The sequence below is a fragment of the Rutidosis leptorrhynchoides genome, chromosome 1 (genome assembly GCF_046630445.1).
Source record: "Rutidosis leptorrhynchoides isolate AG116_Rl617_1_P2 chromosome 1, CSIRO_AGI_Rlap_v1, whole genome shotgun sequence".
Taxonomy (NCBI): Eukaryota; Viridiplantae; Streptophyta; class Magnoliopsida; order Asterales; family Asteraceae; genus Rutidosis; species Rutidosis leptorrhynchoides.
This window is the reverse complement of record NC_092333.1, coordinates 721062627-721090573: the sequence shown is the minus strand read 5'-3', so window position 1 is coordinate 721090573 and position 27947 is coordinate 721062627. Positions and strand designations below refer to the sequence as shown.

General features: G+C 32.6%; 1 protein-coding gene across 1 annotated transcript; it reads right to left on the bottom strand.

Annotated features, from left to right (window-relative positions):
* Window positions 1–150: 150 nt before the first annotated feature.
* Window positions 151–1146, bottom strand: LOC139854807 (uncharacterized). The gene is made up of 3 exons (XM_071844090.1): window positions 807–1146; window positions 522–629; window positions 151–444 (listed from the first exon to the last, which is right to left on the bottom strand). The coding sequence occupies exons 1-3, from the start codon at window positions 1101–1103 to the stop codon at window positions 151–153; spliced, it is 699 nt and encodes a 232-aa protein (XP_071700191.1). The 5' UTR covers window positions 1104–1146.
* Between the last annotated feature and the right edge of the window lie 26801 nt (window positions 1147–27947).

Genomic DNA, 27947 nt, shown 5'->3' with positions numbered 1-27947 from the left:
TGGAAGTTTTTAGTTTGGATTTCGCTTTGTGGTCTTTAACCTGTAGATAACAAATTTTTTGATAACTTTCATTGCTGTTAGTAAGGTAATACGGTATTACTATCTGCTTTTATGCACAAATACAAGTTACTGACCAAAGATAACACACTTCTATGTACCCGCAACAATGCCATTGATATCTTCATATAACCCAACTAGCGAATACTGTCTGAGGTTTTCGACCTCATACCACGAATTAAGGGCTTCTAACATCTTATCTGTACCCGAAAATGCTAATTGCACACTAATGTTGCAATCAACTGATCCACCATTAGTCTTGCATTTAGAAACTAGTGTAGCGCATCCTTGATTGTTGAGGCAAACTCCCGATCTCTCTTCGCACGAATTGCACCCAAACTTCTTCCAGTATAAGTTCACAAGTCTGCCTTCTTGGAATTCAAGAACCTTCCAAAAGTAATATCAAATTAATCATAAACATACGATAATTCAAAATATTGTAATTAATGCTTTACTTATCTTACCAGAGTGAAACTAGTAATGATGTGGGATTTATCCGCGACTAATGTAGGTATTGATCTTGCTGCATATTGTCTTCCTGCAAATGCAACCATATATCCACCAGCTTTTGCCTGTGAATTATGCCAAATGCTGTTACCTACGATTGTACTGTATTGTATTTTGCAGCAACATTGTTGTGAAGTTTAACGTAAATGTTTTTACATTTTAAGACATAAAAATCCTAAATCCGCCCCTGTTGCGTAACTAATATAGTAACTTTAATAATGAGTGTAATAGAAGAAATATACCGGATCAAAATTTGAGGTGTTGATGGTGAGAAAAGTGAGCTCATCGACTTTTGGCCGAAAAACAGCAAGTTGGGCGTTGGAACCACTGAGGGAGAGACGACGATCGCAGGGTGATAGCTGGATTTGATCAGAGAAAAAAGAATCTTTTGAAGAAAATGCGAGTCCGAATGTAAATCCATCCCATCTTTGAACTTTTGTGTCTGCACATGGATCGAACACTTTGTTGGTGTCTAGCGAATCAACACCAATCATGAACGCCATAATCGTTGCCCGAAACATGATCTTATTTGCATTCATACTGACCACCTTCAAGTTAATCAACTAATATAGTTTTGCAGAAATTAAAACCTTAGACTAAAAGTTCAATCATCGCTAATCAGATTAAATTCCATACATGAAAAAGGAAAACGTACAGAAGAATGGGGTTGATGAAATCTTAACTTTTATCACACTTGTCGTTGGTTTATTAATAGTAGGTGATACTAATTATAAGGGTTTTAATTAAAGTTACTTGTAGATACAGTTTTTGCTTAAAAAGAAGAAAAAGTGGATGACTAATTGAAAGAGGCTAAAAAAGGAGCTTGAAACGGTTTAATCGGCTGGGCAGATGGATCTTGTCCTAAAAGTTGTTATGGAAGTTGACAAGTAATCATGAATGCAAACATTTGTAATGGAGGTAACCGTGTTTATTTTAATTAATTGCTCCCCAATATACATAAAATTTATCAATATAACTAATAGACAAAATCCCGTAGCATTATTCATTAATAGTATCAGGGGTATTTTGGTCAGTTCGCCTTTTTTTTAACTTCCACTTTGCCAAATAAAACCCCCCCCCTAAACTTTGTTCAAACATTAAAACCGGCCACCCAAACAGGGGGGTAAAGTGCCAAAACAACATTTTCATAAAAAATCTTAAATATACTCCACCCAAATATTCAACAGGTCATATCATCTCGCTCGCAACGAGTTAAATTTTTCTGGCATCATCGTTAAATCCGAAATAATTTTAAGAACACAAACTCACTAACTATACGCAAAACGGATTCTTTTTAAAAACGCTAAATATTTTGGGTACTTTTTATACACATTGATTTTGCATTAAATTTTTAAAAGTCGACAATTCCATAGCTAAACACGGAGATGCAGATATATTGTTAATTTAAGGTAACATTTAAATCTTTCACGGGTTATACATTTTAGTTCGACTCGAGTTGGGCTTCAACGACATCATCGTTAGCCACGAAATAATTTTACAAACTAAACTCAATAAAATACATTGAAAATCGAACCCCCAGCGCGAAACGAGGGTTCGAAAACTAGTTAAGTCATATTAATTAGGAAACTCGAACACTTTGGAGTAGGCCCTTAGCATGGTACGGTTCTGTCCCAAATTAATTCAGACGGTTCTGTCTCGAATCCCAAATTAATGAAAGAAGTCGTATCGAGGACCGTACCAAATAATTTCGGTTCGGTCCGGTTCGGTTCTATGATTTTCGGTTCAGTTCCCAGGAAAGAACCGTCCCACTTGAGTACACTCAACATTGATGACTGGAATTGCGATTACAGCCGGTCTACTTCTCATGAGAGGTGGCAAAAGCGTATGTATTTCCATTTTGATCTTCAACTTGCTCACATGGCGTATGTATTATTCTTGATTATATAAGACTATAAGAAATATTTGATATTTGTTATGAATACCTGCATTTTAACATGAATATATGTACCTTAAATATGCCATGAATTCTTAGAAAGTCGTTTGATAAACATGTCAATTAAACAAAATGTGTATTTGTTGTTTCTTGTTAACCACTTTGCACATGTTTTAATGCCCAAAAAACTTGTCCATGAGGACTTGAGGGTGTAAGTGAACACACCTAAATTTGAATGAAAGATTTTGTTTAGATTTAAAATTTAAATGGGTTCTTTAGTCTAAACTAACATGATTTTAGGACCTGCAAAATATATATTTTTCAATAAGTGTTTTTTTAAAAAAAATAATAATAATTAGACCGATATTTTTAGTAATATTAACAAGTACACGATGAACCACAACTACGTGGAAATATGGAGGAGTGTATGCAATAATCTTAAACAAAGATACAAAAGACGAATGAAAATCATCATTTTAAAGTGTTAATCTTTCTATTTGATGGTTTAACAAATACAACATGAAAAAAATATAATAAAAAGACAATAACACTAGGAACTATTTGTTAAATTATAGATAGTTAAAATGTAAATATTCCGGTCCGGTCCGTTTCCCGGGTTTTTCGGGTCCGGTACGTCCCGTACCGAGGACCGAAAAATATGAAATTTAAGGACCACGGACCGTACCGAAATTCTTCGGTCCGATTCAGTCTGGTCCTTGGTTTTTTCCCGTACCATACACACCCCTACTTTGGAGCTATATTACGTTTTACATTGAAAATACGTTTTTTTTTGCTGAAAATAACGAGAACTTTCATAAAGTTAGAAAAAGTTTTCGAAAAGAAAACGAATTCAACAAGAAGTACAAAAGAGGATCCCGGTGAGGCTCGAACCTAGAAACTTCTACCAAACGAACTATCTATACGGAACCTCACCTTACCTAACTGAAATCAAACAAAAACAAATTAGACGATACAAATAAGAACTAACACCAAATGACAACGAATCAAGAAACATGAAATCGAAAAAAGAACTCAAATGTTCTTAATGAACACGCCTAATTTAGCCCTTTCGGCCCCTTGAATCACTCTATCTTTACGCTTATGGTGATTCTTGTTCCTAGTCGGCGAACACGGGATTTCGAAAGAAATCGTACCCGGTTCACTCTCGGCTAAACATGTCATCATATTATCAAAAGCCGCAAAAGCCTCGTCAGTCATCCCATGCTTTGTCAACCCCGACGAAGCGCCGATGCTCGGGTTTGCATAAACATTCTTCTTATCTACCTTGCCCGCCATAAACAAGTTTTGAATGGCATCCCCATACTCCAAATCACCTTCATGATCCACAAGCTTAAAAGATCCCGAGGTAGATGCAACGTTCCTTCTTGACCACAAATTCACGCCTTCGAAAAGATCCCTAGGAACCTTCCTATTTAAAACATACCACGACTTGCAAATGCCATTACACGAAAGATCCTCGCAGTCACAATATAACCTTCCACTACGCCCAATCAAAATCAGTAAAGGCCTATCGACATTCATTACCTCTTCTCGATTCATGTTCAAATCATCCGTCTTTTTCTTCTTCTCTTTTTTTAAAACGAGTCAATCTTTCAGCAAAAGTAATATCGTCATCACTATCATGAGCAGAAACAGACACATAAGACTTCAATTCAACACTACAAGAACCCGATAAATTGTTGTTTTCTGCCACATTTTGCTCACCCAAATCAACAGGTGAAACAATTATATTAATAGCAACCGGATTAACAGATTGCACCCTCTCTTCTGCCTCATTATTCAAAGAACCTGGTAGCGAAACAATGGGATTTGGAACGTCACAAATATCCAATTCGTCAACATTTAAGCTACCATATCTGATACCCCCAAAATTTACACTGTCCGAAACCTTCTTTAAAACCGAATCCTTCACCGAACCGAACCTAATGACAGGAGAACATGTAAACTTGTTCGTCTCTTAACTCGGTCCCCCCCCCCCCCGTTCTCTATTTTTGAGTTGACACGAATATCAAGAGCCTTTGTTGAACCGGCTAAAGAATCGATTTGATTACAATACACCGACTCCTTGAGTCGAACAACTTTCTCAATAACTTTTGATCCACTAGTCACTATAAACCTATTAGTGGCCTCCATCAGATGTTGATCGAAAGTGTCAAAAATGAACCGATGCACAATATTGGGATTCGATAACTCCGACGCCCAAACAACACACTTAGAAAACGAAGAGTTCACTAAATATACATCAACCATATCATGAATATGTTTTGCACTAGTAGATTTAACAAAACAATGAACCCACATTACCCAAATCGGAAGAAGACTTCGACACCGCAATTACTTCACCAAAAAGAGAACCTAGGATCGAAGCATTAACCTTTGAAGCATACGAAACAGGTAAACCCATTACTTCCAACCAAGCATATCGATGGAAAGATTCTACGGATTCAGAAGCAAGAGCGATCAAAACAAACTTACGAGACTAAGAGTTGATGATGTTGTGATAGCTTTCTTCATCTCCATAAATACAGATGAACCCATAATGCCCGAACCGAGTAATATGTGAAACGTGAGCCTTACACTCAATCAAAAAACTTGAAACCTTCGTAGCCTCAATCGGAACCAAGTCAATTAACATGACCGCCAAGTTTAACTGGTTTAAAATCATGTCATTTGGAACAGCTCTGCACCTCAATTTAATGCCCGAAATAGGCCTTAGTTTATTACTCGATCTGCCAGAATTAGTCCTCCCTTTAGCCTTTGGCCATCCAACGTAAATTGATAAGCCAAACACATTGGAGCCGTTGAGCTCGACAACTGCTTTTTGTGCATCTAGTGCGTGAACATAAGATACAAATAAATACCGTCTAGATGGCCACCATATGATCTCCGCTAGAGTCCCGATTCGTCCAAAAGTAGATTCCCCCATGTTATGAGTAACCGAGGCCTCAATTCTATTGATAAAAACAGTGTTATTGCCTTTGTCTAACGACTCACCTTCAAAATTTGGGCCTCCATCTACAGGAATCGAAGAACAGTTGAAGAGATTGCCAAAGGTAATAGGAGAATGAAATGGAGAATATGTAGGAGAATGATTGTTTGTGGCGGAGTGCTTGATAGATTTAGGGTTCATAATGTGTAGGTATTTATTTGATTTGAAAAGGAAAAGGAATTAAGGTAGATGGGAATTGAAAATAGTGAGGTGATTGAAGTCTTTTAATGGATCTAAAAGAAATTTCAGAATAAAAGGTGGGATGATGATGAAGGAAAGTGGAGGAGATGTTGAAAATATACATGTAATGACAAAAGTCTGTTTCTAATAAAGTACTCCGTAACATTTACTCCCTTCTTAATGGTCAATGAAAGTGTCTATTTTAACTAAACACACAATTTTACACAATTCTATTTAACATATATTTGGTTCTATTTATTTAGTCATCACCAAGCGTCGATTTAGTGGCGACTTAACTGTTGCTTAGAGCCTAAATTGAATTTCATGTAGGCTTTTTGATTGGAACTTGATAGTGCTCCAAATGATCATATATTTATTCGTAATATCCTTCCAATATGTAAAGTTTTTAATTGTAATTTCCTTATTTTTAATTGTAATCGTTTAAATAAATAAGTGTGAAGACGAAAGACGAAGATCGCTCGAAAATGAAGATTTAAAGACGAAAACGAAGATTTGAAAGACGAAAACGTCCAAAATGCTCAAACGTACAAGTTACACTCCAAGTGATTTAATTTATCGATGAATAACGTCTAAAAATTGACAAGAGTACAAGTCGCGGAACGCAAAGTACAAGATTTTAAAGCACACGAGAAGTCGTTCGAGAAACCGGAACCGAGACATAAACCGGACGTAAATGTACAAGTCAACGGAGCTAAAATTACAAGTCAACTATGCACAAGAATATAATATAATATATATATAATTAATAATAATAATAATAATAATAATAATAATAATATAATAATAATAATAAAACTATAATAATAAAATCATTCACCGTGTGAATGAATTGCAAAAGATGGAATCAATTAGTCAACAAATTTCGGCCAGCTAAAAAGTTGCAATAGTATTCCAAATATGCCTATAAATACAGAGCTTCATTCATTCATTCACTGATTAAAGGGGCACCATATCAATATTTCTCTACTCCCTCTGTAATATATATATATATATATATATATATATATATATATATATATATATATATATATATATATAATAGTTTAGTTTTATATTAGGTTAGTTTGGGTAATGTAAAGGTTATTTTACGGGTTTTGAAGTCGAAGTTCTGTCCGTGTAACACTACGCGATAAATAATCATTGTAAGTTATGTTCTCCTTTTTAAATTAATGTCTCGTAACTAAGTTATTATTATGCTTATTTGAGCCGAAGTAATCGTGATGTTGGACTAAATATTAAGACGGAGTTATTGGACTTTGGACCATAATTAGGGTTTGGACAAAAGACCGACACTTGTGGAAATTGGACCATAGGCTATTAATGGACTTTATATTTGATTAATATAGAGATTTACAATTTGACGTATCTATAAATAACCACATGCGCTTGATCGGGTATGTAACGACCCGACAAAATCGTCATTGACGGCGCCGTTAACTTAGGTCCCGTTGCGTGGTCATAGTCCCCCTATGAGACGTGTTTGATCAAAATTATGTCACATTCATTTGAAACATGTAAGACTTTCAAAGTTTTAAGTTACCAAACGGTTCGACAACAAGTTTAAGTTTACAAGAGTGATAAAGTATAAATGAAATAACTTGCGACATAATTAGTTTAAAATCACGGTTGCTATAAATAGCGTAAGTATGTATGTATGCTCGATTCCAAGCAAGTATGAGTGTACGCGGAAGCATGTATCAAATAGCCATTCATGAACCTGAGAAACATATAGAAAACTGTCAACGAAAAACGTTGGTGAAATCATAGGTGTATTTGTAAACGTTGTTTTTGAACCACAAGATTTTGTATTTCCATAACGTTGATTATCCAAATCGTTTGCATTCCAAAAGTACGTTTGCGAGCACCCAATTATCAAGACTTAACTGTTTTGTACACTGTTACGTAGTGTTCGAATATACACTAAACCCGAAAATATATTTCATCCGCTAACGGTAGCGAACCGTCCGAATGAGGCTCGTCAAGCCCATGTGATCACATAATATAAGTTCTCGCTTACACCCTGCAAGTGTAACTAATGATAATTGAATTGAGGCTTTTTGTTCTAACTCGCTGTGGAATGTTTGTTTTCGTACTCGTGTTCAAAGTATAAAGTATGTAGTATAAAACTGTATATGTTTCTCATCTCATGATTTAAAAGTATAAAAGTTGTTGAAAGATGGGACTATGATCTCACCTCGAGTGCACGAGTAAAAATGTACTTCACAAAGTAAACGTGTGCATGAAAGTTGTTTAGCCTTGACCTAAACAAGTAAGTTGTATCAATTGATGGTTACGACACAAGGTCGGGCGAAATGTGTTCAATTAGTCCTACGGCTCGTTACGACTCGATTAATATAGCATGTGAATCAAGTTGTCAAGTTTCATGCAAAATATAAGTATAAAAGCACGTTAGAACGATTGCAATAGTTTTGGTTAAGTTTGACTAAAAGTCAAACTTTGGTAAAAGTCAACGAGGTCGGGTCGGTATTCGATGATTTTCTAAGTTATATATTCATATATGAGTATGTTAGAACAAGTTACATATTACTTGGAGGTGCGTAGCATAGTTAGAATTAAACGGCAAACGACCAAACGAAGCAGAAATTTGTAGTTCATCTGGACGGCGTCCAAATAGGCTGGACGGCATCCAGATGTGAAAGCCAGGACGGCGTCCAAGATATGGGACGGCATCCCAATGAACTGCAGGTTGCTGAAGCTGAAATTTGACAAGTCTCGAACCAAACTCATTTCAAACATAACATATGAACCGAAAACACTGAAGACACGTATCTTATATCGTTGGAAAGGTATTTTGACGAGGAATACAACTAAACACATATCATCAAATAAATACATCATTTAAAATGACCAAATCCTCGTCTAATGATTGTTAAAAGTTCATCATTGATGTTTCAAGTTTGTAAAACGCATTTTATGATTCGGGCAACCAATTTACATGTATTATATGCCGTTTCGAAGGTAATTTAACATACATTGCAATTAAACACTTTCTAACAACGTCTCATGGCATTCAAGGCATCAAAAGTTCATTTTAAAAGCTATCAAACCCTAGCCAAGAATCACAAAATCAATAATCATGTTAATGCAAGGTTTTCATGTCATCCAACATACCAAAACGAAGCTAATAATGCTAGTAACACCTTTAACACACAAGGTTTAACATCTAACAACATTTAATCAACCAAAATCAAAGATTTAACAAACCCATTTTAAGTGTTCATGCTAGTTTATGCAAAACAACATGATCGAGCAAATAAATCACATATTCATGTTATAAACGAGCCATAGACACTAACTAACACCATTTCAAGTCTATAAAACGAATTTGAAAAATCTAGAGTTTTTAGAAATCTTACCCCAAGTAGTGAAATTGGTACCAAAATGTAGAAGATGAAGAGAGCATCACAAAAGTACAATTTGTTTTGATGTTTGCTTGCTTGATTTGAAATAGATGATGATTCTTTGAAGATGTTAAAAAGTGTGTTCTTGAGCTAGAGAGGAAAAAAGAGATGAGGGAGGTGAAAATGGAATGAATGGTGGAAAGAGTGGGTTGACTAGTTGACCTAGTCAACTAGTTTGCCCACTTGGAAACTTCGGTCCCTCAAGTTTAAAGCGGGTGCGTGAATTAACCAAACGAATTATTTTTAAAAATGCTAGAGTAAACGAGTGATGTTATAATTAAATAACGGGTATATTAAGAACATTAGTCAACGAAGATACGAATTTAGATAACGAAAGATATTATTAAAAAAAAGACGGTGTTAAAATAAATTTAACGGAAAAATGCGGGATGTTACAGGGTACGGTGGGCGGGATATTTATAAATACTAATAATTATTCATTTGACCGGAAACGGGGATGGATTAATAGTCAATGGACTCATTAAAACAAGGGTGGATTACATTCAAGGGTAATTGGTGTAATTGTTAACAAAGTATTAAAACCTTGGATTACACGCAGTCGATAACCTGGTGTAATTATTAACAAAGTATTAAAACCTTGTTACAGTTTGAATCCCTAATTAGTTGGAATATTTGACTTCGGGAATAAGGTTAATTTGACGATCATTTTATAATTTTGACCGATGGACTATTATGGGCAAAAACCATATAGGTATCAAATAAATCCAGGACAAAAGACAATTAACCCAGGGTAATAAATTAAAATCAAAACGTCAAACATCATGATTACGGAAGTTTAAATAAGAATAATTATTTTATTTTATTTCTTATCGCAATTTTATATATCGTCAATTAAATATCGTTATTTACTTTACGCATTTTAATTATCGTCATTTATCTTTACGCTTAAAATATAAAATCAACAAAACAGTCATTAAACGCTAAAACCCCCCTTTTATAATAATAATAATTGTAATATATATATTTTGTACAAATATAGTTATATAAAAATATAGTGTAAAATAAATCGTCTCCCTGTGGAACGAACCACACTTACTAAAAACTATACTACTCTACGATTAGGTACACTGCCTATAGTGTTGTAGCAGAGTTTAGGTATATCCCATTTGTAAATAAATAATTAAAACTTGTGTAATTTGTATTGTATTTCGTAATAAAAATATATAGTATTTCGTATACCTCCGCTGCACACATCAAGTTATTGGCTCCGCTGCCGGGGAATCGGTGAAAAACGCTATATTTTATTAAAACTATATTTTTGTAAAAATATATAATTTCTTATTTTGTAAAAATATTTTATATTAATCATAAGTGTTAAAAACATAATATATATATATATATATATATATATATATATATATATATATATATATATATATATATATATATATATATATATATATATATATATATATATATATATATATATATATATTTTAAGAGTTTGTTTAAAATCTATAAAATTAAAATGTGTTTTAGTTTTATTTCTAATTTTTAAAATACAAGTTTATTTTATTTACTATATATATTTTAAGTTTTTAAAAAAAAAAAACTGCTCGTGACAGCAATAATTGGTAAAATGTGCGTGTATTGTGAATTCTTAAAAGCTGTTGACAGGACACCCTTTTTGAATTGTGCGTAGTTGTTCCTTTTAGATTCCATGTTGCATATATGCAACAAAAGAGTCATTGAAAATCTCTGCACTCTTATCCACTTGTGTTTGTTTTAATATATAGTTAATTAAATTAGAATAGGATAAATAACTAGTATTCAAGTTGTTAAAATATAGTATTTAAATAATAATAAAAATAGAATAATTATTCTTAATAATAGAAATAACTAGAATAAGATTAAATTAATTATAAGTATTTAGATTTAGATTAAGTAAATTAGTTAAGTTGAATTAATTTCAAAAAAAAAAATTCTTTATTGTTAGCGATTAAACTAATAGACCCCAATTTTCTGGTTCGTAGTAATAGTTGGATTTGTTAGTGGCGAGTTGTGGATTTTCCGATTTAAAGGATCCTGGCTATCTGCTGCATCTATTGGCTATTCGAAACGTGGGCAAAAGCAGAAAAGTCTATTAATTTGATAACTTATATAATTTTTAGTTTTATAACTAATAGAATAATTAGTAAATGCACCACATTGTAGCTAAAATTTGGTAATAAACGTATTATGAAAAATCTTGAAAATATCTTGGAAACTCTTTCTGACATCCAAAATCAATTAAATCAATACTCTCAAACGGGTGTTGATGACAATTCGTTTGGTCAATCTTGGATCACGAATGATGAAACAATAACTGGTTGTGAAATCTGTGGAGATTATCACTCAACATGGGAATGTTATTATTACGTTCCTATGGAAAATTATGCACCCATAGAACCTGAATGGAATGATTATGAGGAATACAATTTAAATTGGGATTATTCTCAAGAATATATCCAAACTCAACAACCAGAGGACGAGGAAAATTATGTGTCTGAAATTTTTTTAGATTATATGAAAATCAAACTCGAAGAATTTGATGCTCAAAATGAACAGATAAGAGAGTTTGCAAATTGGCAAGCTGAAACTCTATCAGACTACACACCTGTAGATCTGAGGAGTCGTGTGCAAGAAAATCTTATATCATCGAATTTTGATGAATTCGAGAGCTCCGAAATCACCAATTATCCCGATGATACTTTTTATTCAGTTTTACAAATTTCACAACATATCGTCACATTAGCCTCTACCGACGAAATCATCAATCCATCAATGGATGAAGAAGAAGTAAGGGTGACAAATTGGTACTCTTGGAAAAACGATAACGTTGAAAATTTTACCCCCGAGACCAAAATGGTTGGACCGATAAGGACCGTTAAAGAAGAAGAATTTGCTTCGATCCCGAAATTCACCATTCCACAACCTTCCAACCCAATATTCTCAATAGACGAGTCATCTACCGAAGATGAACTACGAGCTGTAATAGATAACGACACCACAAATTTTACCCAATTGGGTAATAGAGGTGAAAACTTTGATCCCGAGAATGAACGGAAGAAAATGTTAGGAATTGTCCACCCTAAAGAAATGTGTATGTCGGTGTATAACGATCCATTTGACCAAGAACCAGAAAAGAGACATATCCATTTACCAAAAGCTACACTTAAAAAAGAATTAAGTAGTGACAATAGGGTGGGTCTAAACTTTAAACCCATTGATATATTATACACCACCCGAGATGTAAATAACTGGCTCACTATTCTAATTCGTGGAACTTATTCTACAGACTTCACATGTCGTCAGCTAAGTGTGGGGAATTCTAACCCCACTTAACGTTAAATTAGGGGTTCGGGTTAGTGCATAACTCGTTAATAAAAATGCATGATAAATTAGGGTAAATACGCATTTTCAAAAATTAGCAAACAGTTCAGAAAAGTAACCATTTTTGAAGAAAAACATGTGTGATAAAACAACAAAAGTAATGAACAAAGAGGAACGCCATCTATCATTCGACGAGCTTTGTAATTACAAACTGGGTATTTTTAATCACTTTTCTACACTAATCACCCTCATGAATTTATAATTATAGTCTGATTTCATGCAAATGAGGGCATTGCATGATCTTAAGTGTGGGGAAGGGTTATAAATTCTCTCGCGTTTATACTTGGTTTATTTTCTAAATTTTATGAAAATTTGAAAAAATTTCAACTAAATGAATTCAAAATCATGTTTATACATATTTATGAACGATAAAACTAGGTGTTAATGCCAAAATTATTGTTACCCTAAAAAGAGGACATAAATTGAGAAACAACTAAAACGATTGAATTTATTTATTAGAAATAAAAAGACGCATGAAAAAAGCCAAGTGTGGGGAGAATGTACCAAGTTCTTCAATTAAAAACTATCTATCACATGTTTCTGTAAAGTTATTGCAGGTGCTTTTGTTTTGGACTAAATTAACTGTTTTACCCGTAATATTGTAATAAAGATGAAAGAAAAGATGGATCTACAAGATGAATCAATTCCATCATTAAAAGGAAGTAAAGTCTTCAAAGACACGCGCTTCTTGATTTAGGTCAAGAAGTTGTCGTCCAGACCAGCTGTAGGTTGACGAAAATCTAGAAAAGTCATCTCTAAAATCAGCAGGAAATCCACAGACCTCAGCATCAAACAGGGTCACTAAGTGGTCAGACTTATCCTAACCATGAGAGGATCTGTCTCGTAAAATGAGGAGAGCGCCATGCAAATTAGCTTGATAAGACTAATGAATCAGACCCCCCAGAAAGGATAATCTCCTTAAAGATTAAAAATCAGCTTTTAAGACTGATATTACTCAATCCTTGAGATTGACTTTAAAGATTGAAAATTACAAACTCATGGAATTCAATGATATCTAAACTCGAGCTTGAACGAGAAAATATTTTGATAAAATTAAAATCGATTTGTTTTCTGAAAACCTATTTTCAATGCGTTCATTACCATTGAACGTAAAATCCTAAGAATTCACCAAAATTCATTAGGTCACCTGAACCAAATTGGGTGTCAACAGTAAGAACGGTGGTTGCATAGCATGGTCGAAGACAGGACCTTGTGCCAGACCAAAAAACTATAGGGTGATCTTTGCTGTTGCTCCTACAAATGATAGTAATTCCATCCGATACGTTTTTGACCATAATTATTTGCATGTCATGGGACATTGCCTTAACAGTTGCTTGTTCAAAGCTTTCCTTTACAACCGGATGGTAGTTTACCGAAAGGTAATATACGGGACAAGTAAACTGGACGTGTGCTTTTCTAATACAAGTTAGCAAGTGGGTGACACAAAATCGCAAGTTTTGAGCTAAAATTTTAATTTATAAAACTCACAAAACCCACAAAAATATTTTGCAAACACCGATGAATGGTTATTCCGGAAAACTTATCTAGGGTAAAAGCTAGAATGAATTTTCAAAAGATCAAATGTTTTCATAAAGATCCAATTTCCTTAAAGGATCTAAATTTTTATAGTCATGTTGGACTGTAAACCATATCGTTACTATCATTGTTTATACCGTCGTATCAAAATCACTGATGTATAAACTATAAAGTGTGAGAATAAAAAAGTGATTCAAGTGAAGTGTGATTTTATTTCAAGTTCTATATTGCTTGAGGACAAGCAACGTTCAAGTGTGGGGATATTTGATAGTGCTCCAAATGATCATATATTTAGTCGTAATATCCTTCTAATATGTAAAGTATTTAATTGTAATTTCCTTATTTTTAATTGTAATCATTTAAATAAATAAGTGTGAAGACGAAAGACGAAGATCGCTCGAAAATGAAGATTTAAAGACGAAAACGAAGATTTGAAAGACGAAAACGTCCAAAATGCTCAAACGTACAAGTTACACTCCAAGTGATTTAATTTATCGATGAATAACGTCTAAAAATTGATAAGAGTACAAGTCGCAGAACGCGAAGTACAAGATTTTAAAGCACACGAAAAGATGTTCGAGAAACAGGAACCGAGACATAAACCGGACGTAAATGTACAAGTCAACGGAGCTAAAATTACAAGTCAATTATGCACAATTATATAATATAATATATATAAAATTAATAATAATAATAATAATATAATAATAAAACTATAATAATAAAATCATTCACCGTGTGAATGAATTGCAAAAGATGGAATCAATTAGTCAACAAATTTCGGCCAGCTAAAAAGTTGCAATAGTATTCCAAATATGCCTATAAATACAGAGCTTCATTCACTGATTAAAGAGGCACCATATCAATATCTCTCTACTCCCTCTGTAATATATATATATATATATATATATATATATATATATATATATATATATATATATATATATATATATATATATATAATAGTTTAGTTTTATATTAGGTTAGTTTGGTAATGTAAAGGTTATTTTACGGGTTTTGAAGTCGAAGTTCTGTCCGTGTAACACTACACGATAAATAATCATTGTAAGTTATGTTCTCCTTTTTAAATTAATGTCTCGTAACTAAGTTATTATTATGCTTATTTGAGTCGAAGTAATCGTGATGTTGGACTTTATATTTGATTAATATAGAGATTTACAATTTGACGTATCTATAAATAACCACATACGCTTGATCGGGTACGGTGGGCGGGATATTTATAAATACTAATAATTGTTCATTTGACCGGAAACGGGGATGGATTAATAGTCAATGGACTCATTAAAACAGGGGTGGATTACATTCAAGGGTAATTGGTGTAATTGTTAACAAAGTATTAAAACCTTGGATTACACGAAGTCGATAACCTGGTGTAATTATTAACAAAGTATTAAAACCTTGTTACAGTTTGAATCCCTAATTAGTTGGAATATTTGACTTCAGGAATAAGGTTAATTTGACGATCATTTTATAATTATGACCGATGGACTATTATGGGCAAAACCAGATAGGTATCAAATAAATCCAGGATAAAGGACAATTAACCCAGGGTAATAAATTAAAATCAAAACGTCAAACATCATGATTACGGAAGTTTAAATAAGCATAATTATTTTATTTTATTTCTTATCGCAATTTTATATATCGTCAATTAAATATCGTTATTTACTTTACGCATTTTAATTATCGTCATTTATCTTTATGTTTAAAATATAAATTCGACAAACCAGTCATTAAACGGTAAAACCCCCCTTTTATAATAATAATAATTGTAATATATATATTTTGTACAAATATAGTTATATAAAAATATAGTGTAAAATAAGTCGTCTCCCTGTGGAACGAACCGGACTTACTAAAAACTATACTACTCTACGATTAGGTACACTACCTATAGTGTTGTAGCAGAGTTTAGGTATATCCCATTTGTAAATAAATAATTAAAACTTGTGTGTAGAGACCCGTCCTAATCCATCCGGACGAAGTCCACATCGATTATAAACGATTCACAATAGTTGATTACATCGCGAGGTACTTGACCTCTATATGATACATTTTACAAACATTGCATTCGTTTTTAAAAGACAAACTTTCATTTCCTCGAAGCTTGATGGCATGCATACCATTTCATAATATATCCAACTATAATTGACTTAATAATAATCTTGATGAACTCAACGACTCGAATGCAACGTCTTTTAAAATATGCCATGAATGACTCCAAGTAATATCTCTAAAATGAGCAAATGCACAGCAGAAGATTTCTTTAATACCTGAGAATAAACATGCTTTCAAGTGTCAACCAAAAGGTTGGCGAGTTCATTAGTTTATCATAAATAATCAATTCTTTCATTTTAATAGACCACAAGATTTCATATTCAGTTCTCATAAATATACGTCTCATGCATAGAGACAAAATATCATTCATATGGATTGAACACCTGGTAACCGACATTCACAATACACATATAAGAATATCCCCATCATTCCGGGATCCTCCTTCGGACACGATATAATTTCGAAGTACTAAAGCATCCGGTACTTTGGATGGGGCTTGTTGGGCCCGATAGATCTATCTTTAGAGTTCGCGTCAATTAGGGTGTCTGTTCCCTAATTCTTAGATTACCAGACTTAATAAAAAGGGGCATATTCATTTTTGATCATTCAACCATAGAACGTAATTTCGATTACTTGTGTCTATTTCGTAAAACAGTTATAAAAGTTGCGCATGTATTCTCAGCCCAAAAATATAAAGGGTAAAAAGGTAAATGAAACTCACAATACTGTATTTTGTAGTAAAAATACATATGACGACATTGAACAATGCAGGGTTGGCCTCGGATTCACGAACCTATATCAAGTATTAACACATTATAGTATATTAACACATTATAGTATAAATCAATTAAGTTTATATATTTGTTATGTATTAATTATTCTTATAATATATTATGATACTTATTTGATATTTAATTAATGTTATATCAATAATATTAGTTGAAACATAATTTTATGTAATATTAGTATATTTTATGTAATAATATATTTACATATATATCTTTTGTTTTGTAAAATTAATAATTGTAGAAATACCTAAGGATAATAATAATAATATTAATAATAATAATAATTTTTAAAAGTATAAAACTACCTTAGGAGTCAGTTTTAAAAAAAATTGCACCAAGCCGGGCTCGAACCCGAGACCTCTCGCTCACTCATCAACACCCTTAACCATTCCTCCATTTCAGTTTTTCTGATTTATAATACAAACCCAAATACTTATCTATTACATGTTTCAACCCACTTCATCTTCTTCACCAAAATCTAAACAATCAAACAACTTCATTCTTAATAGTCAATCATCAAAATGGTTTTAGGACTTCTAAACAAACATGAAACAAAAAATAAAAATGTGTTCATGATATAAAAAAAATGAGAAAAAAAACAAAAAAATCCTACTGCTTGCTAGTAGCCAAGAAAAAAAAAATTTGTTTTCAATTTTGAGTTCGTTTTGGACAATCTTTACAACATGAAACATGTTTCAAATCATTCCTAAAAACTATTGAAATCATCAATTGAACTTAAAACATCAAAACAAACTCTAATTTCTCCAAAAACAAAACAGTTGACTTTTGACAATTTAACTTTGACTCGCAAATTCGAATTCGTTATCAAGAATTGGAACTTGAGATTTTGCAGGAAGTTTAAGTAAATGATTCCTAACAACTCTATATTTTTAGGTTTTGAAATTTGTTTCGAATTCACGTTAGTGTATATCACTGTGAAGAACTCAAGAACTCAAAAATTGATTTTTAGATTAAGTGTTATAGGTTATGATTACAACATGAATTGTGTTGCAAATCATTCCTATAATCTTTATGGATCGTCAAATTAACTGGAGATATCAAAACAAACTCGAATTTGATTTAAGAACACTTAGTTGACTTTGAAAACCAAAACTTTGACTCTCAAATTAGAAATTAATAGAAAGAATTGAGGATTGAAAACTTACAGATAGTTTAGATAGACGATTCCTAACATGACTGCATTATTACATTTTGAAAATTTGTTCTAAATCAAAATATGGTGAAAAAGATGAATGTACAGAGTGTCGAGCTTATTTTCTGGGTTTTCTTTGTTTTCAACTCAAATTGCAGTTTGTAACTTATATAGAGTGATTAGGTACATGATTTAACAGTTAAATTGATTTCCAATTGATTTGTGAAGTAGACTTATAACAAACTGGAGACATGAAGTACGTAAATTATTTTCATGTGAAGAAAAAGAAAAAAAATTGATAGTTACTTCTAACAGAATGGGATTCCCTATTTTTATTTTTAATAAATATTAATAGTAAATACCCTAATAATATTAATAATAATTCTAATAAAATAACTAAATAATATCATAAAAATGATAATAAATAAAAATAAGAATTCGTTTAAATCATAAATAAATTTTAATCTTAATTATCTTGTACATTATTTTATATTTTCAATTCAAATGATTATTTTGTATTTTATTAATACAACTTAATATGCACTCTTATATTTATATATGTATATATATTTACATATTTATTTACACACAATTGTTCGTGAATCGTCAGAAATAGTCACAGGTTAAATGAATCTATATAAATAGTTCAAACATTTCGAGACTCAACATTACAGGCTTTGCTTATTGTGTTGGAACATATAAAGATTAAGTTTTAATTTGGTCGGAAATTTCCGGGTCGTCACAGTACCTACCCGTTAAAGAAATTTCGTCCCGAAATTTGAGTGGAATGGTCATGGCTGACAATAAGTATGTTTTCATGACGTATCCGAGCTAGAAATTAGAGTTTTATCATCAGTGAGTAATATAGGTAAAAAAAAATTTGATTACGCGAAGAGTATAATCGAAGCTATCGCAAGAGAGGGAACTGATGACGTAGTTATGATTGATTTCCGGAATTCATGGGATTTAAAGAAAATCTTCGTAATAAGATTTGGTTCTTCGGCGATACAGGAAATCAGATCTTCTTTGATTAAATTCAATAATCTGTTTCGATTGCTCTGTCGGATATTTTACTATAAATCCACTCCCTTCGTTTCCTTATTTTCACAGCTCACACCTTCCATTCTTTCTCCCCTGATTCATATTTTTAAAGCATTCATTAATATGCTCCATCCAGTTCTGATCCTTGATATACTCTTAACTTTCATATCTGTCATTCTTCTCTTTCATCTATCACCGGAGGATTATATTTACTTCTACTATTATCTTGGGGTTATAGTGTTTTTAATTTTCCCGTGCCTTTACGTGGCAATACGTATTGATATGCACGGTTTGTAATTTATGTGTTGTTGTCGAGCTTTATATTTTCTTTATATTCAAGAGTTCCATACTTTCGTCTCCTCTTCCCGACTTCAAGTCAAGCGAATAATGGTCCGGAATTCGTAGATATGGATTTTGAAATGAACATAGTTAATGTTCTAGAAGGAAATCGTAATGGCACGATCTTGATTTTTCAAATTACTAGAATATTTGAAAAGATAGAACTATTAAGAATATATGTTCTTGATATACTTGGAGATTGGGTAGAATGTAAGAGTCGTGTAACATGGCACATGATGACGTTATGATCTGTGAATCATCACGTTCCATTAGAAACTCAGCATGACTTACTGTAATATAATCACGTTGATCAAGTGTCATTATATTATACTAACTCATGCATCAGTTCCCAACATTACTTCAATAACATTCATATTTCAAGCTCGAAAGTTTACAGAATATAGAAACTAACAGTTTCTATATGATGTAACACTGATAGCACGAAGAGATTAATGATTTCAGATAAGAATTGTTATGAAAATATTCTCGGAAATATCAAAGATATTTATGATGATATTTTCAGAATTTCTGAGATCGAATGTTGATGAAGAAAATCCTTTCGCAAGGATTTAGAATAAATAAGGAGCAAGATATTCACTAAAGACTTCATCAGAAACAGAATCATCAGGGTTCTTTATGTACAAGTTTAGTCCTTGTGATTTGCTCAGAGTCTCCTTCATGGTTTACTCAATTCGTTTTTCAGTACCAAACTTCCTTTTGAGCTTTTCCAACGTATCTTTTTTTTTTTTATCAAACTTTTGACTGTTAAAATCATCCATAGTTTTTGTTGCTTCATTCAACTTTTCAAAATTTAGAGCATTAATTCACAGACTGGGTGCTTTTCTGAATTTCAGAATGGAAGATCATAGTTCTAAGAGATAAATGTTATATGGATACATATAACTGTTGATGTGGAAACGTTGCGAGACTCAAAATACAAATTTGCTGATTCCCGGTAATTGGTATGGCAGTTGTCGTTACAAGATGCGGATGAGTATATGATAGGGTTTCAATGAATAAATATAATGATTTGTCAGAGAGATTTAAGCCAAAAAAAACAACGAGGCTTCTGGTACGTCTTCTGGTAATATGGTGGAATATAAAAGAATTCTCCGTTATAAAAAGGGTAATTGTATATATCAGGATTATAGTAAGGCTACTTCGAATGAAAAGTCGAAGTTGACTTGCTGGATCTGTGACAAAATTGGCTACTTTGAAAAGGGATCGCAAAGTTATTTTTGCTAATAAATGCCAAAGGATCTGATGCGGCTACGTGTTAAACTTTTACTCAGTTGCCGAGAGTTTCTCAGGTGCATAACTATATGCATAAACCTTTCCTTTCGTAGATGAAGTGCGGTTGATTCATCCTATCGATTGAGGTGTTTTCAAGAATCATGAAAGGTTTGAACGCAGATTGTAATCGTCAAGATACAGATGAGGTTTAAGATGAGATCAAGTGGCAAACTTGAAGATATGTTTAGTTTCATATGTTATAATCAATATTTTAATTCATTTTAATTATCCAATGTCGACAGTCCATATTTGATAGTCCACAATTAACAGTCCGATAATACATATATAGCTTAAAATATAATATCCGAATTAATTAATACGTATCGGGACCCGTGTACATGTCTCAGACTCGATCACAACTCAAAGTATATATATTATTATAGAATCAACCTCAACCCTGTATAGAGAACTCGATCATTACTGCATATAGAGTGTCTATGGTGATTTCAAATAATATATATAGATGCATCGTTATGATATGTCAAAACCTTGTATACGTGTCCCGATATTTAAAGTGCGTAAAATAAATAACAGGAATTAAATAACGATAACTAAAGTGTGTAAAGTAAATAACAGAAATTAGATGACAATAAATAAAATTGCGGGAATGTAAATTGCGATAATTAAATTGCAATAAATAAAATGCGATAAATAGAATGTAATCAGTTAGCTAGGAACAGTTAGCTGGAACAGTTAGCATGGTTTCTTAACAAAATTCCATATTGTTAATTAGTCTGTTTCTAATCAATTTTTATTGTGTCCATTATTTCTTCATTATGCCACTTGTTGGATTCTGGTAAGTAAAAATCCAAATATGAAATTGAATTTGAATGAAAATGGTTATTCTGTGGTGAACAGATTCGTATATCGATAGATGTAGGTAGGATGGTAATCGACCGTTGAATCAGATTCGAAGACTGTACAATGTAACTTATTAATGTGAAATCTTAAATATTTCTCGGGTATTACCTACCCGTTAAAATATTTTTACCATTAACAGTTTGTATGAAAGAATTTTTAATCACAATCTTTATGAAAATATATTTACATATATATTTTCTTCAGATGTAATTATGGATTTAATGAGTCAATGTGATATTAAACTCATCAGATTTACGATTAGAACTATGATACATAATCTCTAAAACATTAGAGTTTACATAATCGTCATGTCGAACGAAGATAAATGATGTAGAATGATTTGTGGAACGATAATTATACTCGAGGTACAGAATGAGATGTTGAGGCATGGATTGTTGAAACTTGGGTTGTTGGTGGTACTGGTGCCATTGGTGCTAAGGCTGGTGATGTTACTGGTGTTGGTGATACTGTTGATGATTGCAAATTGTATACCGTGCTCTCTAAAGTTAATACTTGAGCTCGGAGTTCTATAACTTCTTCTACTAACCCGAGTTGTTTATCAATGTGAGGTAGAGGTCGGATATCTTCTCTAGTTCCATTAATGGTAGTTTCAAGACGAAAAATTCTTGCAAATAGGGTATAAATGGTATTGCGAACGGGTTCGCCGGTGAGCGGGTCAAGTACTCCAAGGTCAGGTGGTAGATTTGATTCATGATATGGAGTACCTTCTTCCTTTCTCCATAGGGTGAGTATGTCGCGAACCCATCCCCATTTTCTACAGTAATCACGGTAGTTGATTGGTTGGTGTGCTCCTGTCACGCTGTCTTCGGAGTCAGAGGAACTTGGTTGATTCGTAGAGGCCATCTTAAACGATCTCAGGAAAGATTTTTGGTATGAAGAGTTTAGTGGCATCAATTGATAGTTAGATGGTATTCTCAATGCATAATTTGCATAGATATATATATAGTACCAGGATCCCTTAAATTAAGGAGAAATTTACGAGAGATATCAGGCAAGGTCTACAGTAACAGATACACTAAGATATGAATTGTCAGATACGCTAAGATATGAATTTTGTCTATACACTATTCATGCAGTCAATGCAGTAAAATGTGTCTAGACTAAGAATAATGAGTAGGTAATTTCCTAAGGATGATAAGCAGATGTCTTCCGATAAAAATGATAAGCAAAACTTTTGACATGCAGACACGGTCGAAGTCCAGACTCACTAATGCATCCTAACGACTATCAGTTAGGCACGCTAATGCAAGACGTGGTTCGCTAAGACCACCGCTCTGATACCAACTGTAGAGACCCGTCCTAATCCATCCGGATGAAGTCCACATCGATTATAAATGATTCACAATAGTTGATTACATCGCGAGGTACTTGACCTCTATATGATACATTTTACAAACATTGCATTCGTTTTTAAAAGACAAACTTTCATTTCCTCGAAGCTTGACGGCATGTATACCATTTCATAATATATCCAACTATAATTGACTTAATAATAATCTTGATGAACTCAACGACTCGAATGCAACGTCTTTTAAAATATGCCATGAATGACTCCAAGTAATATCTCTAAAATGAGCAAATGCACAGCGAAAGATTTCTTTAATACCTGAGAATAAACATGCTTTCAAGTGTCAACCAAAAGGTTGGTGAGTTCATTAGTTTATCATAAATAATCAATTCTTTCATTTTAATAGACCACAAGATTTCATATTCAGTTCTCATAAATATACGTCCCATGCATAGAGACAAAATATCATTCATATGGATTGAACACCTGGTAACCGACATTCACAATACGCATATAAGAATATCCCCATCATTCCGGGATCCTCCTTCGGACATGATATAAATTTCGAAGTACTAAAGCATCCGGTACTTTGGATGTGGCTTGTTGGGCCCGATAGATCTATCTTTAGAGTTCGCGTCAATTAGGGTGTCGGTTCCCTAATTCTTAGATTACCAGACTTAATAAAAAGGGGCATATTCATTTTCGATCATTCAACCATAGAACGTAATTTCGATTACTTGTGTCTATTTCGTAAAACAGTTATAAAAGTTGCGCATGTATTCTCAGCCCAAAAATATAAAGGGTAAAAAGGTAAATGAAACTCACAATACTGTATTTTGTAGTAAAAATACATATGACGACATTGAACAATGCAGGGTTGGCCTCGGATTCACGAACCTATATCAAGTATTAACACATTATAGTATAAATCAATTAAGTTTATATATTTGTTATGTATTAATTATTCTTATAATATATTATGATACTTATTTGATATTTAATTAATGTTATATCAATAATATTAGTTGAAACATAATTTTATGTAATATTAGTATATTTTATGTAATAATATATTTACATATATATCTTTTGTTTTGTAAAATTAATAATTGTAGAAATACCTAAGGATAATAATAATAATATTAATAATAATAATAATTTTTAAAAGTATAAAACTACCTTAGGAGTCAGTTTTAAAAAAAATTGCACCAAGCCGGGCTCGAACCCGAGACCTCTCGCTCACTCATCAACACCCTTAACCATTCCTCCATTTCAGTTTTTCTGATTTATAATACAAACCCAAATACTTATCTATTACATGTTTCAACCCACTTCATCTTCTTCACCAAAATCTAAACAATCAAACAACTTTATTCTTAATAGTCAATCATCAAAATGGTTTTAGGACTTCTAAACAAACATGAAACAAAAAATAAAAATGTGTTCATGATATAAAAAAAATGAGAAAAAAAAACAAAAAAATCCTACTGCTTGCTAGTAGCCAAGAAAAAAAAAATTTGTTTTCAATTTTGAGTTCGTTTTGGACAATCTTTACAACATGAAACATGTTTCAAATCATTCCTAAAAACTATTGAAATCATCAATTGAACTTAAAACATCAAAACAAACTCTAATTTCTCCAAGAACAAAACAGTTGACTTTTAACAATTTAACTTTGACTCGCAAATTCGAATTCGTTATCCAGAATTGGAACTTGAGATTTTGCAGGAAGTTTAAGTAAATGATTCCTAACAACTCTATATTTTTAGTTTTTGAAATTTGTTTCGAATTCACGTTAGTGTATATCACTGTGAAGAACTCAAGACCTCAAAAATTGATTTTTAGATTAAGTGTTATAGGTTATGATTACAACATGAATTGTGTTGCAAATCATTCCTATAATCTTTATGGATCATCAAATTAACTGGAGATATCAAAACAAACTCGAATTTGATTCAAGAACACTTAGTTGACTTTGAAAACCAAAACTTTGACTCTCAAATTAGAAATTAATAGAAAGAATTGAGGATTGAAAACTTACAGATAGTTTAGATAGACGATTCCTAACATGACTGCATTATTACATTTTGAAAATTTGTTCTAAATCAAAATATGGTGAAAAAGATGAATGTACAGAGTGTCGAGCTTATTTTCTGGGTTTTCTTTGTTTTCAACTCAAATTGCAGTTTGTAACTTATATAGAGTGATTAGGTACATGATTTAACAGTTAAATTGATTTCCAATTGATTTGTCAAGTAGACTTGTAACAAACTGGAGACATGAAGTACGTAAATTATTTTCATGTGAAGAAAAAGAAAAAAAAATTGATAGTTACTTCTAACAGAATGGGATTCCCTATTTTTATTTTTAATAAATATTAATAGTAAATACCCTAATAATATTAATAATAATTCTAATAAAATAACTAAATAATATCATAAAAATGATAATAAATAAAAATAAGAATTCGTTTAAATCATAAATAAATTTTAATCTTAATTATCTTGTACATTATTTTACATTTTCAATTCAAATGATTATTTTGTATTTTATTAATACAACTTAATATGCACTCTTATATTTATATATGTATATATATTTACATATTTATTTACACACAATTGTTCGTGAATCATCGGAAATAGTCACAGGTTAAATGAATCTATATAAATAGTTCAAACATTTCGAGACTCAACATTACAGGCTTTGCTTATTGTGTTGGAACATATAAAAATTAAGTTTTAATTTGGTCAGAAATTTTCGGGTCGTCACATTGTGTAATTTGTATCGTATTTCGTAATAAAAATATATAGTATTTCGTATACCTCCGCTGCACACATCAGAACTTGAGTATAATAGCAGCTGTGGACAAGTAATTTTAAACAGAGAAGATGAAAATTAAGATGATAAATATTAAAAGATGAATATATCTTATTATTGTTGATGAAAGATGATAAACCGTAATCAGAAAGATCACTAGATCTTCTGCCCAAGCCTCTGGCCTTAATACACAGTTAACACACAATGAAAAAGATGAGCTAACAAACTACATGACCCTCCTATATAATAACAAACATAAACAATCCTAGCCATCCATCATTCCCTTCATAGCATTCTTCCTTTAGTATATTTTTCACTTGTTGGGTTCGGGCTGGACTTTCTTTGGTTGGATCATAAAAGTGATGGGCTTGTTCTCTATCACTACCGCCTCGATAACAATAGGCTTGTCCTCAAGCCTAAGATATGACTGTTGCCATGGAATAATCCATTGACGAACTTGCTTATTCTTCCAAATTGCAGCTTTCATAGAATCGGATTGCCATGCGATAAATCATTGTCGCATTTGTTTTTCAGCATTCAGGAATGCATAAGATATTAAACAGCTACCCTTGGTGGGACAAAATGAATTAGCGTCCCTGCTACAAAGATAATTTGTTTTAACGGTGGTAAACCATTCCTCCCCAACATTCTTACCCTTTGAATCAATATACGGCTTGAGTCGTTTCATTTGTTCTACTCCTGTTGCAAACCGTTTTCCTTTAGACCAAACTGCCTCTTGTTCCCGAGCATAACATGTTTCTCCCTTCGGTCCTCCCAATGGAGTAGTAGTAGCCATTTCAACTTCTTCATAAGCTTCTTTTAGATGCGTTTCCTTCACAGGACCTGTCCATGAAGACTTTATATCCCCAAAGAAAACACAAGGTATATTCTCATATGAGCGCAAATTCTGATCAGTTTCACCATTGAACCAGATAAATTCACTAATCATACGATAGATTGACACTCGTTAACCATCATCTCAACGTCAACTTTTGATCCCGTTGCCACCCAGGTAGGGTCAAATAGCAATTTGAGTAACTCATGGAGCTGCAGAATTTCAACTAGTGCACTCATGATTTTGCAAAATTCGACATGATTTGCCTCTAGCTTGAGTAGCTTCACTCTCTTTGATTGTGCAATACAAGTAAACTCAGGAATTGAGGAAGATATATTATTAAAATTTTTGCATATTGCATTATCCCAAAATTTAATTAATTGTCGTCTCGATGCAATACCAAGAGTGATATTCAGAAGGCCGATATCACAAACGAGAACATCTACTTGATAGTTGAAGCTACCAAATTGAAGAGCGATGGCCTTACACTGTTCAAAGAATCCAATCATGTTCCCGTATCCCAAATCGTATATTCGAGCGATAAATGGATGTAACAGGTAACTCAAGAGCTTCAACGTGTATCATGGAAATGAAATTGTGTGCAGATCTATTGTCAACCAGAACTAGAGATGGGTAATTGTTCAAACTTCCCATTAGTTTGATCATACAAAAATAAGGGAAAGAATCAGAGAGAGCACCTTGATGTTTTAGGGTTTGGCACTCTCCATCAATGGAGTTATCAACAATTGTAGTGGTTTGAAGTGTGCTAAAACTGAAATAAAATCCTTTGAGTCGACGTTCTTTCCATTCGTGTTTTAATAATTCTCTTGTGTTATGTCTTATAGTCGTTGGGGTTTTATTAAAAGTGATGGGTTGGGATTGGGACAGATTAGAATTGGGCCTAGGTAATAATGGGCTGGTATGAATGAGTTTGTCAATCAATGGATAGGTTATGTGAATGGTCTTATAGAATTGGGCGATGACAGAATAAAAAAAAATTAGGGTTACCTCTCTTGGCAATCCTATCAAATGCAGTAAATCCAGGGGAAAATACTGTTGCGTAATTAGCTTGCCCAAAATTGCTAACCACGCCAACAACAGATTCGATGTTGATGACTCTTTCCTTCCTCTTTTGCATCATAATTTTCGTAGCTGCCTTAATTTCTTCTTTATCTTCTTCCTTAATTTCTTCCTGGAGGTTCTTAATTTCTTCCTTAATTTCTACCACGGATGTGGAAGTTGTGATTGCAATATGACTAGAGTGTTCAATTGCTTGATCGCATGAATTAGGGTGTAAAGCACCGACCAATTTGTTAATTTTTTCATCCAGACCTTTCAGTAACATGCCGAATTCTTTAAATGGGTTTTCAGTAGTATTGTTGGTGTTTTCATCTCTAGTGTTGACTGAA

Excerpts from the sequence above, each read along its gene's own strand:
- LOC139854807 (XM_071844090.1), bottom strand. The coding sequence starts at position 1,103 with ATGAATGCAAATAAGATCATGTTTCGGGCAACGATTATGGCGTTCATG. Across the intron at positions 630-806 it reads ACACCTCAAATTTTGATCCG|GCAAAAGCTGGTGGATATAT; the intron begins GTATATTTCTTC and ends CATAATTCACAG. Across the intron at positions 445-521 it reads TCATTACTAGTTTCACTCTG|GTTCTTGAATTCCAAGAAGG; the intron begins GTAAGATAAGTA and ends TACTTTTGGAAG.